This window comes from Elephas maximus, chromosome 4 (genome assembly GCF_024166365.1).
Source record: "Elephas maximus indicus isolate mEleMax1 chromosome 4, mEleMax1 primary haplotype, whole genome shotgun sequence".
Lineage (NCBI taxonomy): Eukaryota > Metazoa > Chordata > Mammalia > Proboscidea > Elephantidae > Elephas > Elephas maximus.
In genome coordinates, this window is record NC_064822.1 from 196715128 (window position 1) to 196734156 (window position 19029).

The window sequence follows — 19029 nt, forward strand, 5'->3', positions numbered from 1 at the left end:
TTTTTTTTTGTTGTTGTTGTTTATGTGTTTAGTGTTGTCATTTTGATGCCTTTTTATGTGTGTTGTTGACAATTTCATTTTTCCACTTTTTTGTGCTGAGACGTTTTTCTTTGTAAATTGTGTGTTCCTCATTTTCGTGGTATTTGACTTTATGTTTGCTGAGTCATTACGTTTTTCTTGGATTTTATTTTGAGTCATGGAGTTGTTATACCTCTTTGTGGTTACCTTAATATTTACCCCTATTTTTCTAAGTAAAAACCTAACTTGTATTGTCCTATATCGCCTTGTGTCCCTCTCCATATGGCAGTTCTATGCCACCTGTATTTAGTCCCTCTTTTGATTATTGTGATCTTTTACATATTGACTTCAATGATTCCCTGTTCTGAGCGTTTTTTTTTTTTTTTTTAATTAATCTTAATTTGTTTCTGTGATTTCCGTATTTGAGTTGATATCAGGGTGTTCTGTTCTGTGACCTTGTGTTGTGCTGGTATCTGATACTATTGGTTTTCTGACCAAACAATTTCCTTTAGTATTTCTTGTACCTTTGGTTTGGTTTTTGCAAATTCTCTAAGCTTGTGTTTATCTGTAAATATCTTAATTTCGCCTTCATATTTCAGAGAGGGTTTTGCTGGATATATGATCCTTGGCTGGCAGTTTTTCTCCTTCAGCGCTCTGTATATGTCATCCCATTGCCTTCTTGCCTGCGTGGTTTCTGCTGAGTAGTCTGAACTTATTCTTATTGATTCTCCCTTGTAGGAGACCTTTCTTTTATCCCTGGCTGCTTTTAAAATTTTCTCTTTATCTTTAGTTTTGGCAAGTTTGATGATAATATGTCTTGGTGTTTTTCTTTTTGGATCAATCTTAAATGGGGTTCGATGAGCATCTTGGATAGACATCCTTTCGTCTTTCATGATGTCAGGGAAGTTTTCTGCCAGCAGATCTTCAATTATTCTCTCTGTGTTTTCTGTTATCCCTCCCTGTTCTGGGACTCCAATCACACGCAAGTTATCCTTCTTGATAGAGTCCCACGTGATTCTTAGGGTTTCTTCATTTTTTTAATTCTTTTATCTCATTTTTTTTCCAGGTATTTTGGTGTTAATTCCCTGGTCCTCCAGATGTCCCAGTCTGCATTCTAATTGCTTGAGTCTGCTCCTTTGACTTCCTATTGCATTGTCTAATTCTGTAATTTTATTGTTAATCTTTTGGATTTCTGAATGCTGTCTCTCTATGGATTCTTGCAACTTGTTAATTTTTCCACTATGTTCTTGAATAATCTTTTTTAGTTCTTCAACTACTTTATCAGTGTGTTCCTTGGCTTTTTCTGTAGCTTGCCTTATTTCATTTCTGAGTTCATCCCTGATGTCTTGAAGCATTCTGTAATTTAGTTTTTTGTATTCTCTATCTGATAATTCCAGGATTGTATCTTCATTTGGGAAAGATTTTGATTCTTTAGTTTGGAGAGTTGTAGAAGCAATCATGGTCTGCTTCTTTATATGGATTGATATCGACTGCTGTCTCTGAGCCATCACTAAGATATTGTAGTGATTTATTCCAAATTTGCTCACTGAGTCTTATCTTGTTTTGTTTTCTTTCAGTATACGTAGAGGGGCTACTAGATTGCCCTGTCTTGATTGTTGTAGCCCTTGACTCACATATGACCTATTACCAGCTGGTTTGGGCTGTTACCAGGTATATAAGCCTGAGTCCATTCACTGTTCTTGAGTAGAATCTGATTTTGGGTCATCAAGTGTGTGCTGCCCCCTAACACCTATCCACCTTGAGGAGTAGTGGTGATAGTTGTGTGCACCAGATTCTAGTAGCAGCAGGGGTTCACACTCCGGGGAGGGCAGGATGCTGGCAGGCTTCCCCCAAGTGTCAGTGAGGTAGGTGTGTCTCTATTCCTAAAGCACCTTGGTGGGTGGGCTCTGCAGCTGTACCTTAGGACCCCAATTCAAGTACCTCTACAGATTGGTAGGTGTCACCCTCCTTAGACCCCTAAGGCAGGAGGCTAGGTGGTCTGGGGGGAGCTTCAGCCCTCAGTTCCCTGTTGTGGGTCAGTGAGGGCTCTGTTGCATACGCAGAGATATCAGACCTGGGAAACTCGTCTTTCCAGTAAATCCCCTAAAACAAATACAGTCAGATCCCTATCAGAAATGCCTTTGCATTGTAATAGCCACCTTGTTCCCTGTAGGGATGAAAGCCCAAGACTGTGGATCACATATGCTTGGCTGGAGCTGGTTCTGTGTTTTTAGTCCAATTAGGGAAGGATTTTTGGTCCCTGGGTTTTTTTGTGGTTGCTTCTCTTAGGCCAGAAGAATAGGTTACGAAATGACCAAAAAAAAAAGGGAAAAGAAAAACCGGGGAGCAGTTCTCCCTCTGGCTCAGGAAATTCCAATGTTAATGAAGCCGCCTGGGAAGTGGAGAGGAGGGTTTAGAAAAACAGGAGAGAGTAGCACCCTGGAATATAGACAAAGTTACTTATCTTGCTTGAGATGACTGTTTTATCTGAGATTCCCGAGGGGCGCATCGCCTGTGTGCGCTGGCTGAGTAGAGATTGCCCCCGAGGGTCAGGGCCCCGTCCCATGCTTGCGCTGTCTCAGAAGCCGTGGACAGTTCCTCCGCTGCCAGTCCAAAGCCCAGCGTCAAGGTTCCCCGGCTGGGATGCTGCACTCCCGGCTCCAAAAACAGTCAGTGCCTCCCAGTGACTTCTCCTCCCGCCAGCCGCGTCACCATGCCGCCCGCGCGGACCAGCTGGGCCCCCTCCCGGGGTCAGTTCAGGGGGGTAGGGTTGCTTCCCATGTTTGTACCTTCACAGGATGTCCTGCTCAGCTCCCCTGCGCCCAGTCCAAAGCCCCGCGCCAAGGTTCCCCGGCTGGGACGCTGCACTCCTGGCTCCAAAACCAGTTGCTGCCTCCCGCCGACTTCTCCCGCCAGCTGTGTTGCCGCGCCGCCTGCGAAGACCGGCTGGGCCCCCTCCCGAGGTCAGTTCAGGCAGGTAGGGCTGTGCCCCGTGTTTGCTCCGTCACAGGATGCAGTGCTCAGCTCCCCTGCACCCAGTCCAAAGCCTGGCGCCAAGGTTTCCTGACTGGGACGCTGACTCCAGGCACCGAAAACAGTCGCTGCTTCCCCGTAGTTGTTCGTTCTCGGTCTCTGTCACTCAAGTCAACTCTTTAAATCTGTGTTTGTTGGTCAGGGTTCGTAGATTGTCATGGATGTGATCGATTCACTTGTTTTTCCGAGTCTTTGTTGCAAGAGGGATCTGAGGTAGCGTCTACCTAGTCAGCCATCTTTCAGGAGCTCACCTTTTAGGATCTTATCTTTAGGAATATCCCTTCCATCTGTCAGCCCACTGATAACTCCAATTTTTTTGTCATTCTCTTTTTAAGATTGAGATGTAACTCCCATACGGTGAAATTTATCCTTTAAAATATACAGTCCAGTGGTTCCTAGCATATTCACAAAGTTGTTCAACTATCACCATGATCTAATTCTGGAACATTTCATCACCCAGGCAGAAACCCATCGACTGCTGCGTTTTGAACACTATGTCTCTCTCCTTAAGGCCTCGTGTCCACCTCAAGTGGCCTGCTTGGTCCCATGTTCAGCTCCTTGCCTGGAGCCCTTCTGGATGACCCAGCCCTGTGGTGCTTCCTGTCATCATGAGCGCTCCTAAGCCCCCCATTGTCTCCTTTGATGGTTCCTTTTTCCTTCCTCAACTGGGTCTGCGTCTGGGGTACCAGGTGGAGATTGAGGATGTGAACTTTGCTGTCAACAAGCCCGGGTCCCAGTGCTAGACCTGGCATTTACCAACCTGTGACCCCGGGCTAGCTGTGCAGTGACAGGCCTCTCCTTTTTCTTGACTGGGGTTGTGTGAAATGGCAGTAGTAGTGATAGTCGTAATGTCAGAATGTGGCTAACTTCAGGGGGATAATGACCAGGATCAGCCCAAAGCTGACTACCATGAAGTAGAGGTCAGATACACCTCCACTCTCCAGCTTTTTTACCAATTACGACACCGGCTGTCCCTCCCACAGCACCCTCTGCTTCTCTTCTGGGTTCAGTAATTTGTTGCAATGGCCACACAGAACTCATAGGCCATACTTAGAGTTAAGTCGTTTATTAAGGAAATAATGGTACAGCTCGGGATTAGGATCAACTGGCTGCAACTTGGGGTAGGCAAAGTCTTCCTCCTTCTGTGCAGGACAGCTCTCTCAGCCCCCTGGAGACAGGTCTCCTCTTGGCCTCCTGGACTCAGGCTCCTCTCAGGCCCCTGGGGACAGGTCTCCTTTCGGCCTCCTGGACTCAGGCTCCTCTCGGCCCCCTGAGGACAGGTCTCCTCTCAGCCCCCTGGGGACCGGTCTCCACTCCACCGCCTGGACTCAGCCTCCTCTTGGCCCTACCATCTGTTGCCACCAACTCTGCTGCAGGACCCCTTTGGGCCTGTCACTGCCGGCTCTGCTCCAGGCCCCTTCCAGGCCTCTAGCTGTCTTCAGTGTTACCGCCCTTGACCCGTGTTTTAGCTCTTCTAGGAGGTTCCTTTTTTCCTGCTTCATTCTTTCTCAAAAAACCTCTGTGGGACTGGCTGCAGCTATGCACAAGTCTTTATCAGTTTCAAGGTGTGGCCCTCCCACGAGGGCCATGAACTGACCAATCCCCTCTTCCCTCTTAGTAGGCCTCAGATACTTCATTTGCATAATAGACCACAGATACCTTATTTTCATAGTCTATTGACCAATCCCAGCAGACTGTAGCCCAGGGCCAGACAAAACATATCAGACCATCAAATTGTTTACAGCTTTCTCAGGAAATGTCAATCAACCTGGACAAAAGTAACAAACCCTCTGGGTTAGGAAACTAGGGCAAAGGTAATTCCTCAGGGCTTAAGGGAAAAATCTCTCAAGCTGTTTTTCCAAAGAACCAGGGCAGAAGGCCGCATAAAGGAGCCATTTCACCACAGGTTGGTGCCCTACTGCCCACTCCGCTGAGTCCTTCATGAGTTAAGTGGCAGCACACATGGGCTTGGGTGGGGTGGTGTGTGGGCTGGTCTCCGTGAGAGTAGATCCTCCTGTGGTCTGTGGGAGATCTCCTCGTGGAGGCCTGCGGCACTTACTGCTCTCCTGCTTCTCCGTGTTTGGACGAGGCGTGCTCACAGCCCTGTGGCTTACCTGGTGTTTTGGTGCAGTTCTCTGCTGTTTGACAAGGCTTTTAGCCAGCCTGCCTCTAGCTCTGAGTGTGCCCTGCCCCACCGCGGGACTCCCCATTCTGGCTCTGATTCTCCCAGGAGTATAGTGTTGAGAACAAATACAGTGTGTGAATCCTGTCTGACATTCCACCTGTTATTATGGAGGCAGAACCCAGACTGTGACCTTTCTGTGGGGTGCCTTTCTGTGGGGTGTCTCTGGTTCCCTGCTGTTGATCCCTTTCTTCCTGGACCCCAGGAGGCATTTGGTGGCAGTGACAGCTCTATCACAGAGTCACACTTTTGCACAGACACCGGGTACATGTCCCAGGTTGCAGAGCTGGTTAGTGACAAAGCTGGATTTCCCCGGGCCTGGGCTTCTGTGACTGGGGAGTGCCTTGGCCTGGCCTGCCTGCTACCCTCCTGCCCTGAGGGGCTCTTTGGCTGCCTAGGGACCGTGTTTGACTCCCAGGAGGGAAGAGTCGTGGTGAGGGCCATAGCACCAAGTGAGAAACGTGAGAAGCGTGCCCCTCCGGATGTCAGAAGCTCCATCCTGGACCACGCCAATGAATAGTGGTCTTCAGTTTCGTTTTGAGCCTGACCTTAGTTGTTCTTGACGGCCAGGAGAATGCTGTGGTGGAAGCCGGAGACCGTGGAGGACCAGTTGGCCTGACAGCCTCTAGGTGTCAGGCCGTGGAGGCTGCGTGTTGAAATCGTCTTTCCGAGACTGCAGGAGGGGCCGCAGAAGCTCCCACTGCTGGGATGGGCAGTTGGTGCTGTGGGATCCTGAAGCCCTAGGAATGTACAGCCACGCAAACGGGCAGCTCTTGGGAGGAGGGCACTTGAGCCAGCTGCCCACCATGGGTTTTGTTCATGCAAGCTCTTATCTCCTCTGCACTGCCCTAGGCACAGGGACCCACTCCTGTTCATGGGTGTCATCTGGTGCCTCACCTGGCTCCTGGTACAAAGTCGGTGTGCAGAAATAGTTATGGCTTGGTCGTTAAAGATGAGTAAACTGAGGCTTAGACAAGTTTTGTGACTTGGCTGAAGGCCCTCATGGGGGCAGTAGTGGGGCTCATGTGGGCCCTGTGTCCCACTGCACTGGAGGCTCCTGGAGAAAGCAGACCTGCCCACAACACCCCTGTGCTGACAGTGACCAGAAGCAGCGTCTGTTCATCAGCTTTCCTTTTTCCAATTTATTGGTGAAGAGCTTTGTATTTGGTTATTTTCCTTGGCCCTTCTGTGTCAGAAATGCAGAACTCCTGTGGGCCTTGCTCAGGCTTTCTAGGTGCCTGTAGGGCTGTGGAGGAGTGCTTCAGGCTGTGGTCTGTGAGTGTGGGGTCAGCACTCCCGCCAACACCACGCTGTCCGTGTGTGATCGGAGAGAGGCGGGAATGACAGAGTCCTGGCCAGGAAAGCTTCCGGGCAACATTACTGCACAAATCTCTTTTCACTCAGAAAATTTGTTTTAAAATTTTCATTGTTGCAAAAGACAAAACAAGTAAATGGGATCTCATAAAAATTAAAAACTTTTGATCATCAAAAGACTTTACCGAAAAAGTGAAAAGATAAGCTACTGACTGGAGAATGTCTTCAGAAACCATGTATCTGACAATCTAATAACTAAAATATGTATAAATATACATAAAACTTCAACAGCTTAACAACAAAAAGACAAATAACTCACTTTATTTGGAAATGGTACTTAGAGACCACAATTGGAATATTTTTGAGAGCTTTTCTCTGAAAAGTTGCGATGTGTTTGCAGTGAGCTCTTCAGTCGTCCTTGTGACCAACCCGTTGCTGTCAAGTTGATTCCGACTCATAGCAACCCTACAGGACAGAGTAGAACTGCCCCATGAGGGTTCCGAGGAGCAGCTGGTGGACTTGAACTGCCAGCCTTTGGTTTAGCAGCTGAGCTCTTAAGCCCTGAGCCACCAGGCCCCTCCTTGTGACCAAGGTTGTGCGTCCCTGGGTGGTGGCGTGTGTGTAGGTAGGAAACTGCAGGCACCTTCACAGAAATCCCTCTCGTACCCTTAAATTCTTGAGTGGGATTCCAGCCACTGAGCCAGTCAGCCAGATGTGGAATGGTTGGTACAAATTCTACAAATCTCTTTAGAACAAGCAGAGACAAACTTTCCTGATAATTTGAATACTGAGTAATGATAACTGACTTCTGTAAAATGATTACCAAAACCCAAACCATTTGCCCTTGAGTTGATTCCGACTCATGGTGACCCCACGTGTGTCAGAGCGTAACTGTGCGCCATAGAGTGTTCAATGGCTGTGTTTTTGGAAATAGAATCACCAGGCCTTTCTTCCAGAGTGCCCGTGGGTGGACTCAAACCACCAACCTTTTGGTTAGCAACAAGCATGTTAATCATTTGCACCACCCAAGGGCTCTAGTAAAATGATTACGCTTTCTTTATCGATGTTTTCCTTTTCCTTTGCCTGCCTTTTTGGTAAGTTAACTTCACAAAGGCAGAACTTAAGATAAGTTTTTTTCCTCTTATTTTTCAGGCAAAAAGATTATACAGAAATCTTCCACTGAGTGAAAAAAAATTTCTTAAAGTTGCATATACTCCATGAAAAACCCCCAAGTGTTTTCATGTTTTGCCTGAATACAAGATTTAAGCAAGAAGTTTCTAAAGAAGGTAAGATAATTTTCTTTTTCTGTTTGTTTCTACTTTATTATGTAATTTGTGCTAATACATTACATAGGTATAAGTTCAAAAATGGGTGACAGCAGAGACTTTAGTTTTTAAGGAATGCATACGGGCTGTTGTCTCAGTTTTTTTTAATTGTGTTAAAATATATATAGCATAAAATTTTCCATTTGAACCATTTTTAAGTGTTCAGTTCAGTGGCATAAATTATATTCACAATGTTGTTTATTTTCGTTACTCTTTTACTTTCTCCCGTCTGCTTTTGAGATGCTGTGTGTGTGCCTGTGGGCAAGTTACTTAGGCTCTCCAAAGCTAACCAGAAAACCAAATCCATTGCCATTGAGTCAGTTCTGACTCATAGCGACCCTACAGGACAGAGTAGAACTGCCCCACAGTGTTTCCAAAGGGCAAATGGTGGATTCGAACTGCCAACCTTTTAGTTAGCAGCCATAGCACTTAACCACTACGCCACTAGGGTTTCCTCCAAAGCAAAGTGTAGTCCAAATAAAGTGAAGACAGTTATGCCTAGGTAGTGGGCTATATGCCTTATCTCACTTGCAGGGAACAAATGAACCAGGGCATATACACTGTCGTAGTTGCCATCCAAGGTGATAACTAGATGAAAAAGGGCGGGAAGCACTTTTTCTAGCAGTATTCCAAAAAAAACCCATTGCCTTCAAGTTGATTCCGACTCATAGCGACCACATTGGACGGAGTAGAACTGCCCCATAGGGTTCCCAAGGAGGGGCTGGTTAGCAGCTGTCGCTCACCGTAGCTCTTAACCACTGCACCACCAGCACGCCTCCATAAGTATTATATGCTCCTAGAAGACTTTCCCATCACAATCCAAGTAGATGTTATATATTTTATAATAAACGTGATTTAAAAAAAATTTTTATTGTCGTTGAGAATATACATAGCAAAACATACACCAGTTCAACAGTTTCTCCATGTACAATTCACTGACATTGATTACATTCTTCAAGTCGTGTATCCGTTCTCACCCTCCTTTTCTGAGTTGTTCCTCCCCCTCTGGCTCTAACAGATACCCACAATGTAGAAGTGGTTTTGGAATTGAGTAATAGGTAGATGCTGAAAGAGATTTAAAGTTTTTAATAGTAAAAGCCTAGATTGCCTCGACAAGACTGTTGGAATTATGGACATCAAAGACAATTCTGGTGAAGACTCAGAAGGAAGTGAGGGAGAGCTCTGTAACACTGGAGATGGCACAAAGACGAGAAGCAGCAGCAGAGAAACGGTGGCAGCAAAACCCGGAGACTGGTGCAAGATGGTGTGGGAACTGACCCACGGAGCAAGAGAGCTGAGTGCCTTTAGGCAGGACGCTTCCTGGTAGAGTGGGGTACCCCTGGGCACTTACTGGTAGAGCTAAATAGCTTTGTAACACTTGCTTGAGCCGGGCAGAGGCCTGGCCCATGGGGCCGAGAGGCCAAGGAACCGGGAGACAGAAGGTGAAGACACTTGGAGCATGGGAAGCAGGCCTGCCTCAGAGTTTCAAAAGGTGGGGCTGTGACCTCTGACTTCTCAAAGGGTTAAAACATGGCCTCCTGGCTATCAAAGGGTGGGACCACAGCCTCTCAGGTTTCAAAGAGTCAGATCTTCACCAACTCAATTCTAGAGCATGGGTCTGCCATTCATGAGTGCCAGATCTGTTGCTCAGTGCTGAGGGGGTGGGGCTGCCGTGCCCTAGGGGCAAAAGAACGGGGCCTGCCATGGCCTAGAGGGGAGGTTTGCCAATCAAACTGACTAAGAATGGGGCCGCCCAAATCTGAGGCAGCAGAGTTGCTGTCCCAGTGGGCCTGGATGGTGGAATTGAAGCCCAGGGCAAAGGGGCCTCTACCCAGAATCTGGAGAGTATGGCCAACACCCATAGTTTGGAGGGCAGGACCATTGCCTAAATGGCCTCAGAGAACAGAGGATTATTTTCAAGCCTTAAGAGCTAATGTAAATTGTTCTGCCGGGTTTTTTACTTGCTTGGTGCCCGTTATTCCTTTTTTCTCTCTATGTTCTCCCATTTGTAATGGAAATATCTACCTTGTGACTGTTTTATCATAGTACTTTGGAAGCAGATAACTTGTATTCTAGATTTCAAAGATGAAGAAGAACTTTGCCCTAGGATGGAATTTGCACTTGCAATTGATTTAAGGCTTTTGGGATGATATGATGGGGTGAATGTGTTTTACATGTGGAGAGAATATGAATTTTGGGGGAACCAAAGCCCCCGCGTGGCTGTCAGTTTGTTGTACTGTAGGGGCTTGTGTGTTGCTGTGATACTGGAAGCTATGCCACTGGTATTCAGATACCAGCAGGGTCACCTATGGCAGGCAGGTTTCAGCTGAGCTTCCAGACTAAGACAGACTAGGAAGTAGAACCCTCAGTCTACTTCTGAAAAGAATTAGCCAGTGAAAATCTTATGAACAGCAGTGGAACATTGTCTGATATAGTGCCAGAATATGAGCTCCCCAGTTTGCAAGGCACTCAAAAGACAACTAGGGAAGAGCTGCCTCCTCAAAGTAGAGTCAACCTTAATGACGTGATAGAGTGAAGCTTTCGGGACCTTCATTTGCTGATGTGGCACGACTCAAAATGAGAAGAAACAGTTGCAAACATCCATTAATAGTCAGAACCTGGAATGTACGAGGTACGAATCTAGGAAAATTGGAAATTGTCAAAAATGAAATGGCAAACATAAAGATCGCTATCCCAGGTGTAAGTGAGCTGAAATGGACTGGTATTGGCCATTTTGAATCGGATAATCATCTGGTCTCCTATGCCAGGAATGACAGCTTGAAGAGAAATGGCGCTGCATTCATCGTCAAAAAGAACATTTCAGGATCTGTTCTGAAGTACAAAGCTGTCAGTGATAGGATGATATCCATACACCTACAAGGAAGACCAGCTAATGTGACTATAATTCAGATTAAACCACTATGGCCAAAGGTGAAGAAATTGAAGATTTTTTCCAACCTCTGCAGTCTGAAATTGATTGAACATGTAATGAGGATGCATTGATAATTATTGGTGATTGGGACGTGAAAACTGGAAACAAAGAAGAAGGATCAGTAGTTGGAAAACATGGCCTTGGTGATCGAAACGATGCCATAGATCCCACGATAGAATTTTGCAAGACCAACGACTTCTTCATTGCCAATACCTTTTTCACCAACGTAAATGGCGACTATACACATGGACCTCACCAAGTGGAATACACGGGAATCAAACTGACTGCATCTGTGGAAAGAGACGATGGAAAAGCTCAGTATCATCAGTCAGAACAAGGCCAGGGGCCGATCGTATAACAGACCCATCAATTACTCATATGCAAGTTCAAGTCGAAACTAAAGAAAATTAGAACAAGTCCCCGAGAGCCAAAGTATGACCTTGAGTATATCCCACCTCAATTTAGAGACCATCTCAAGAATAGATTTGATGCGTTGAACAGTAATGACCAAAGACTAGACGAGCTGTGGAATGACATCAAGGACGTCATACATGAAGAAAGCAAGAGGTCATTAAAAAGGCAGGAAAGAAAGAAAAGACCGGAATGGATGTCAGAAGAAACTTTGAAACTTGCTCTTGAATGTCGAGCAGCTAAACCAAAAGGAAGAAATGATGAACCAAAACAGCTGAACAGAAGATTTCAAAGGGCGGCTTGAGAAGACAAAATATTATAATGACGTGCAAAGAGCTGGAGATAGAAAATCAAAAGGGAGGAACACAGTTGGCATTTCTCAAGCTAAAAGAGCTGAAGAAAAAATTCAAGCCTCTAGTGGCAATAGTGAAGGATTCTATGGGGAAAATATTAAACGATGCAGGAAGTGTGAAAAGAAGATGGAAGGAGTACATAGAGTCATTACACCAAAAAGAATTGGTGGATATTCAACCATTTCAAGAGGTGACATATTATCAGGAACCGATGGTACTGAAGGAAGAAGTCCAAGCTGCTCTAAGAAGTCCAAGCTGCTCTGAAGGCATTGGTGAAAAACAAGGCTCCGGGAGTTGATGGAATATCATTTGAGATGTTTCAACAAACTGATGCAGCGCTGGAAGTGCTCAGTCATCTATGCCAAGCAATTTGGAAGACATCTACCTGGCCAACTGATTGGAAGAGATCCACATTTATGCCTATTCCTAAGAAAGATGATCCAACTGAATGCACAAATTATAGAAAAATATCATTAATATCACATGCAAGCAAAATTTTGCTGAAGATCATTCAAAAGTGGCTGCAGCAGTATATTGACAGGGAACTGCCAGAAATTCAGGTCGGATTCAGAAGATGACATGGAACCAGGGATATCATTGCTGATGTCAGATGGATCCTGACTGAAAGCGGAGAATACCAGAAGGATGTTTACCTGTGTTTTATTGACTATGCAAAGGCATTCGACTATGTGGATCATAACAAATTATGGATAACATTGCAAAGAATGGGAATTGCAGAACACTTAATTGTGCTCATGAGGAACCTTTACGTAGATTAAGAGGCAGTTGTCTGGACAGAACAAGGGGATACCGAGTGGTTTAAAGTCAGGAAGGGTGTGTGTCAGGGTTGTATCCTTTCACCATACCTATTCAATCTTTATGCTGAGCAATAATCTGAGAAGCCGGACTATATGAAGAAGAACGGGGCATCAGGATTGGAGGAAGACTCATTAACAACCTGCGTTATGCAGATGACACAACCTTGCTTGCTGAAAGTGAAGAGGACTTGAAGCACTTACTGATGAAGATCAAAGACCACAGCCTTCAGTATGGATTGCACCTCAACATAAAGAAAACAAAAATCCTCACAACTGGACCAGTGAGCAACATCATGATAAACGGAGAAAAGGTTGAAGTCGTCAAGGATTTCATTTTACTTGGATCCACAATCAACAGCCATGGAAGCAGCAGTCAAGAAATCAAAAGATGCGTTGCATTGGGCAGATCTGCTGCAAAGGACCTCTTTAAAGTGTTGAAGAGCAAAGATGTCACCTTGAGGACTGAGGTGTGCCTGACCCAAGCCCTGGTATTTTCAATCACATCATATGCATGTGAAAGCTGGACAATGAATAAGGAAAAGCGAAGAAGAATCGATGCCTTTGAATTGTGGTGTTGGTGAAGAATATTGAATATACCATGGACTGCCAAAAGAATGAACAAACCTGTCTTGGAAGAAATACAGCCAGGATGCTTCTCAGAAGCAGGGATGGCGAGACTGGGTCTTACGTTGGACAAGCTGTCAGGCGGGATCAGTCCCTGGAGAAGGACATCATGCTTGGCAGAGTACAGGGTCAGCGGAAAAGAGGAAGACCCTCCACGAGGTGGATTGACACAGCGGCTGCAACACTGGGCTCAAGCATGAAAAGATTTGTGGGCACGGTGCAGGCCTGGGCAGAGTTTTGTTCTGTGGTACACGGGGTCGCTATGAGTCGGAATTGACTCGATGGCACGTGACAGCAACGACAAAGGGTGGAATGGTATGGTCTGAATTGTGTCCCCCAAAGTATGTCAGCTGGCTAGGCCATTGTCTCGGGCTGGATTCTTAGAGAAACAAAACGGGAAAGGTATAAATATAGAGAGAGTGATTTATAGCCAGGAAGTGGCTGACATGATTATAGAGTTTGGAACATCCCAAGTCCACGGGTCAGGATAGATGCTTCTCCTGATTGAGGGGCTGGCGAGCTCAAGATCGGTAGGTCAGAGGGCAGGGCTCTTGCTCACAGGTTGCAAAAATTGATGCATCCTAAGATTGACAGGCAAGACCGTACAGGTAAGCTGCTAGCTCAAGACCCAAGAACCAGAGATCAGACAAACAGGAGCCAGCTGCAGGTCCAGAGTGAGCAAAAGCCCCCGAGCCTTGCCAGAATGTCTGCTTAATATTTGATACGGGCCGCATGTGCAGTGAAACTCCCCTTCAGCTTTGATACAGCAGAATCTCATCATGGAGGTGATCGCATTATATCAAATCTCATCACGGAAGTGATCATAACATCATACGACTGCCGAACCACTGAGAATAGTGGCCCAGTCAAGTTGACACACAACCCTAACCATCACAGGCCCATATTGTCATTTTTTTCCAGACGAAATGGAATTCAGACATTTAGCCCATCTGGTGGTGTGTTGGTAAATAGTTGACAACTGGCTCTTTGGGGGAGGGAAAAGATCCTCCTGATTCGTAGCGTTTGCTGATTTTTCATGGTATAAGTAATCCCACCAGGTCTGAGTTCAAGACACCAGGACGATGGAATTGGGGAGTGGTGGGCTTGCTCAGTGGCCCCGCTGGCCTGTGTTGGCCCCACCACCTCATCTCTGTATTTCTTTCTCTTCTCCATGGACAGAGCGTTTGGGAATAAAATGTCCCAGAAATTCCTCTCAGCCCTTTATGTGAAGCAGCTCGTTTTATGTTCATGACAGCTCTACGAGACAGGTATGCTTATTGTTCCCATTTTGCAGGTGAGGAAATCTAGGCACAAGAGGTTATCTAACTGGTCTCAGATCACATAACAGAGCTGGACTTTGATCAAAAATCTTAAAAAAAAAAATTGATTTGTGGCCAGACAGGTAACAAGGTGCATTTCATATTCTGATTCTTTCTTGGCAACAGTCTCTACCACAGAATGTTCTTTTTTTGAAGGGCTCTTTCATGGAACTATATGATCTTATGGGTAACTTTTCTGTTTGAAAGCTACTTTCTGATGGTTATGCTAACCTGAAAAAGTAAATACAGGAGCAGAATTTGGAGTTCCTGTCACTTGGCTGTTGGAGAAGAATCTGGAAGATGTGGGCAACAACATGTTGGACAATCCAGATGGGATACTGAGGGTATCGTCAGGACGTGAGAGGGTCCGTCTAGTGTGCTCGTGCTGCAGGTATAAGCAGAGATGCCTCAAATTCACAAGCAGATGCAGACACAGAAGTCTGTCCCCCCTGGACTCTTGAGGTGCTGCAGTAGGACTGCCCTCCAGGCGTGCATGGGAGGAGGATGTTGGGCCGGCCATCAAGAGGAGAGCATACTAGCACTTCTGCTGGGGTAGCCTGTGGTTGCCGGAACACAGAAACGTTTCAAAAGAAGCATGTTATCTGCTGGGAGACCTGGACTCAGCTTATGCCAGTTCCTTTGACAGTGAAACTCTCAGCGACTCAATCAGTGCTGTCACAGGGAACCCTTCAGGGGCTGTGGGTGCTGTCATCTCTGAGTAGTGCATAAAGTACTCCTATCGCTGACGGAAGCATAGAAATGTGGGTGTCACGCAGAGATTTTTTGTTACTTAATAGCATACCAAAATGTACTCATGAGCTAAGGAGGCAAATGGCCTAAGTTAACTATTTTAAGAGTAACTTGAGAGTTTTATTTCAGGCGTTAGTGGTAACGTAGGCAGAGGCTCTTGACTAGAGGTCTGCCATATTGGTGAGATGAGAAAAATAAGTATGATGAAGTGTTTTTTTTTTTAAACTACATTTTTTCAAAGTAAAACATTATCCTCAATCCTGAGGTTATGGCCTTCTTTTTTTTTTGTTGTTTGATTTAAAAAAAAAAAAAATCATTGTTTTCTGAAATGAAGGGTAATTGTAGATGGTAGCTTATCTTTTCCTTTCCTCCTTTGTGTCTCCTTTTCTTTATCTCTTCCTCCCTCATACTCTCTTCCTTGCTTGGCAAAGTTGAAACATTGGTAGTCTTGTAGAAAAGAGAAGAAAGTTTACAGGTTTATGAAATCCTGATGGCTTGGAATCACTGAGCTAGACTAACTTTACAAATTATGGGGACTCGGTTTAATGAGTAGGTACTAATTAACGTTATCAGTTGATACATTGATTCTGTAAACGTAAATGAATTCTTCAGAGCCCTTGAAAATCTTTGTTTACAGGGTAAATATCCTCACTAAATTTTCTTTTTGTTTTATATTTAAGGGTAAATGAGTAGATGTTAACTTAGCTTTTTGTTGTCAAGTTTCAGAATTTACAGATAAGTGATACGATGGTGGTTATCTGGGTTTAATTTTGTTTTACTAGTTGTACAAGATTTGTTCTGTATGTAGGTCCATGGAATATTTGACAGATACATAAGATATGAGGCCCGTCCCTGCCACGGAGGTACTGTGGTCTTTAGCACATGCGAGCCAGCGCCTGGGCTGTATGTATGGGCTTCATCCAGATCAGTGTGGACGTCCCTTCCTGGGGGCTGGCGAGTATGGGCACGGTTCAGCGTGCCTCTGAGCAGTAGTTTCTGTGTGGTGCTGCCTGGGCCACTTATTGGAAGAACCCCCCAGTGAAGGGACATTACAGATGTCTGGACAGTCTCGTGGCCCCAGGTAATAATACGTGGCAGACATTTCAGAATAGGCCTGGGCAGTGAAGTGGTGTGATGTCTGGGTTTACTCCCACACGGTCCCCGGCGGGGTGGGAAGAGTGGGAGACAGGGTGGAGTAAACAGGGTGGGCTGTGAGTTGATAGTTGTTGAAGCTGAGTGATGGGTGCGTGAGGGTTCATTAGTCTTCCCTTTCTACTGTTGTATCTGCTTGAAATTTTCCAAAATAACTTAAAAATGTAACAAAATGGAGAAAGCCAAATATAAACCAGCAGATGCCCCAGTCACTTAGGTGGCAGTGCTGAGGTGGAGGTTTGAACTTGGACCTGTGTGGCCTCTGGCTGCCCCAGCAAGGGGTGTAGATTCAGCCTCAGCTGGTAGTGACCCTGCTTGAGTGAGAGAAAGTCCTGCCGGATAGACCGTACCATAGAACCATGACATCGATTGAGTGCATTTGGGTTTTAAGTCAGACGACATTGTTCTTATTCCTTCCGTTGCAGACTTGGGACGTCAGATGCATAGGGCAGAGTCTCATACCTACACATTCAGGACACATCCTCACCTGCCCTGCTCTGGACAGGGCTCCTTACTTGTTTATGTCCCGATTTCCTTGAATCCCCGTTCCCTGCCCTATGGGCAACCATTCTGATATGTTTAGTGTATATCCACTTAAACGTCCATGTTCCTGTAACCACGTATATTGTTGTTTAGTGTGCGTGCATTTTAAATTATGTAGTTATATTGTGGTATGGCCTGCATTCCGTTCCTTCAGTTTTTTCACACAGTACCACGTTGTTAAGATTCATCCATGTTGCCATGTGTACGTTTGGTTCCTTGTCTATGCCTGTTGTTGTTAAGTTCTGTCCAGTCGATTCCGACTCATAGCAGCCCTGTGTACAACAGAACAAAACACTGCCCGGTCCTGTGCCATCCTCAGTCATTGCTGTGTTTGAGCCCACTGTTGCAGCCGCTGTGTCAATCCATCTCACTGAGGGTCTTCCTCTTTTTCGCTGACCCTCTACTGTATCAAGTGTCTTAGTTATGTAGTGTTGCTGTAACAGAAATACCATAAGTGGATGGCTTTAACAAACAGAAATACATTCTCTCACGGTCTAGGAGGCTAGAAGTCCGAATTCAGGGCACCAGCTCCAGGGGAATGCTTTCTCTGTCTGTTGGCTCTGGGGCAAGGTCATTGTCATCAATCTCCAACTAGTCTAGGAGTTTCTTAGCACAGGGACCCTGGGTCCAAAGGACACGCTCCCTCCCAGCTCTCGTTTTTTGGTAGTATGAGGTCCCTATCTTTCTGCTTGCTTCTTGTCTCCTTTTATCTCTTGTAAGGTAAAAGGTGATGCAGGGAAACACGCTTTACGTAGAATCAGGAATGTGCCCTGAGTAAGGGTGTTGCATCCCACCCTAATCCTCTCTAACATAACCTAATCTTGCCTCATAAACTACAGGCAGAGATTAGGATTTACAACTCATAAGAAGATTACATCAAATCACACAATGGAGGACAACCACACAATTCTGGGAATCATGGTCTGGCCAAGTTGACGTGTTTTTGAGGGGCACAGTTCAGTCCATTACACCGGGCATGATGTCCTTCTCCATGGGCTGGTCCTTCCTGATAACGTAGCCAAAGTATGTGAGACAAAGTCTTGCCATCCTCATGTCTAAGGAACATTCTGGTTGTACTTCTTCCAAGACAGAGTTATTTGTTCTTCTTGCAGCCCGTGGTGTATTAACTATTCTTCGCCAGCACCGTAATCCAGATGCGTCAGTTCTTCTCTGGTCTTCCTTATCATTGTCCAACTTCCACATGCTGTGAGGCAACTGAACACACCGTGGCTTGGGTCAGGTGCACCTTAGTCTTCAGGGTGACGTCTTCCCTTTTTTAACACTTTAAAGAGGTCTTTTGCAGCAGATTTGCCCAGTGCAATTTGTTTGATTTCTTGACTGCCGCTTCCATGGGCATTGATGGTGGATCCAAGTAAAATGAAATCCTTGACCACTTCAGTATTTCCTCTGTCTCTGCCTATATGTGGTAGTTATTCTACTGTGTGAATGGCAGCCCGTCCTTGTGTGTGGGTCTTTTATTTCTTTGGGGTGTGTAGCAGGAGGGGAGTTGCTGGTCTAGTGGGTGCACGTCTGCGGTTTCTCCAGTACTGCCATGGTGTCCTGTGGCCGACCAGTCTTGTCTCCCACCCCTGCCAGTGCTTTGAATTATCCAGCGTTCTGTGTCCGATAGATAGGAAGTGAGAGCTCAGTGTTCACTTTGCATTTATCTGATTACTGTGAGTCAACACTAAAAAGGACCTTCCTTTTTTTCATGTATGTGTTAGAATATTTAATGAGCTTCTCAAAAAACCTAACTGAAGTATGCTATATTTTTTTATTAGAGTTTATAATATTTCTCTGTAGTAGTCATATATTTCTTTCCACTTCCTAGATACTTTATAGTTTTAGTGACTACTGTCTATGACTGTTATCTTTTTAAAAATTATATTTTCTAGTTGGTTATTACTAGGGTAGAGAAATGGCATTAGGTTTGGTAGGTTGATCTTGTATCTGACAACTTTACTGGTATTTGTTTTATTAGTTTGTTTTCTGTTTTCTTTCCTAGGTAGATGATCACCTTCAAATAACGATGGCTATAAATCTTTCCTTCCATGTCCGTACACTTCTAAGTTCTTTTTCTCACCTTGTCACAAGGGCAGAGACTTCCAGCAGTGTGTTAGACAGCAGTGGTGTTCCCAGTCTCAAGTGGAAAGTTTCTCTTTTAAGTATAATGTTTGGTTTAGATGTCAAGTGTATACATTTACCTCATTAAGAAGCTTTCTTCTATTATTAGCTTGCTAAGAGGTTGTCTTTGT

The 19029-nt window shown here is 45.3% G+C and overlaps 2 protein-coding genes across 6 annotated transcripts in view; both read left to right on the forward strand.

The window, feature by feature from the left end:
* LOC126076505 (basic proline-rich protein-like) overlaps window positions 1–5753 on the forward strand; it is a 30773-nt gene extending 25020 nt beyond the window's left edge. The window contains exon 5 of the mRNA XM_049884995.1: window positions 5439–5753. Within this exon, the coding sequence (XP_049740952.1) occupies window positions 5439–5753 (315 nt within the window). The remainder of the gene's footprint in view (window positions 1–5438) is intronic.
* PPP6R2 (protein phosphatase 6 regulatory subunit 2) overlaps window positions 1–19029 on the forward strand; it is a 91557-nt gene that overhangs the window by 24528 nt on the left and 48000 nt on the right. For 4 of the 5 annotated variants that reach the window (XR_007517461.1, XM_049884761.1, XM_049884759.1 and 1 more), the window contains exon 2: window positions 7700–7833. The gene's annotated coding sequence lies outside the window, so the exon portion shown is untranslated. Of the gene's footprint in view, window positions 1–7699; window positions 7834–14189; window positions 14279–19029 lie in introns of all 5 variants that reach the window. The other variant, XM_049884760.1, reaches the window with a different exon arrangement.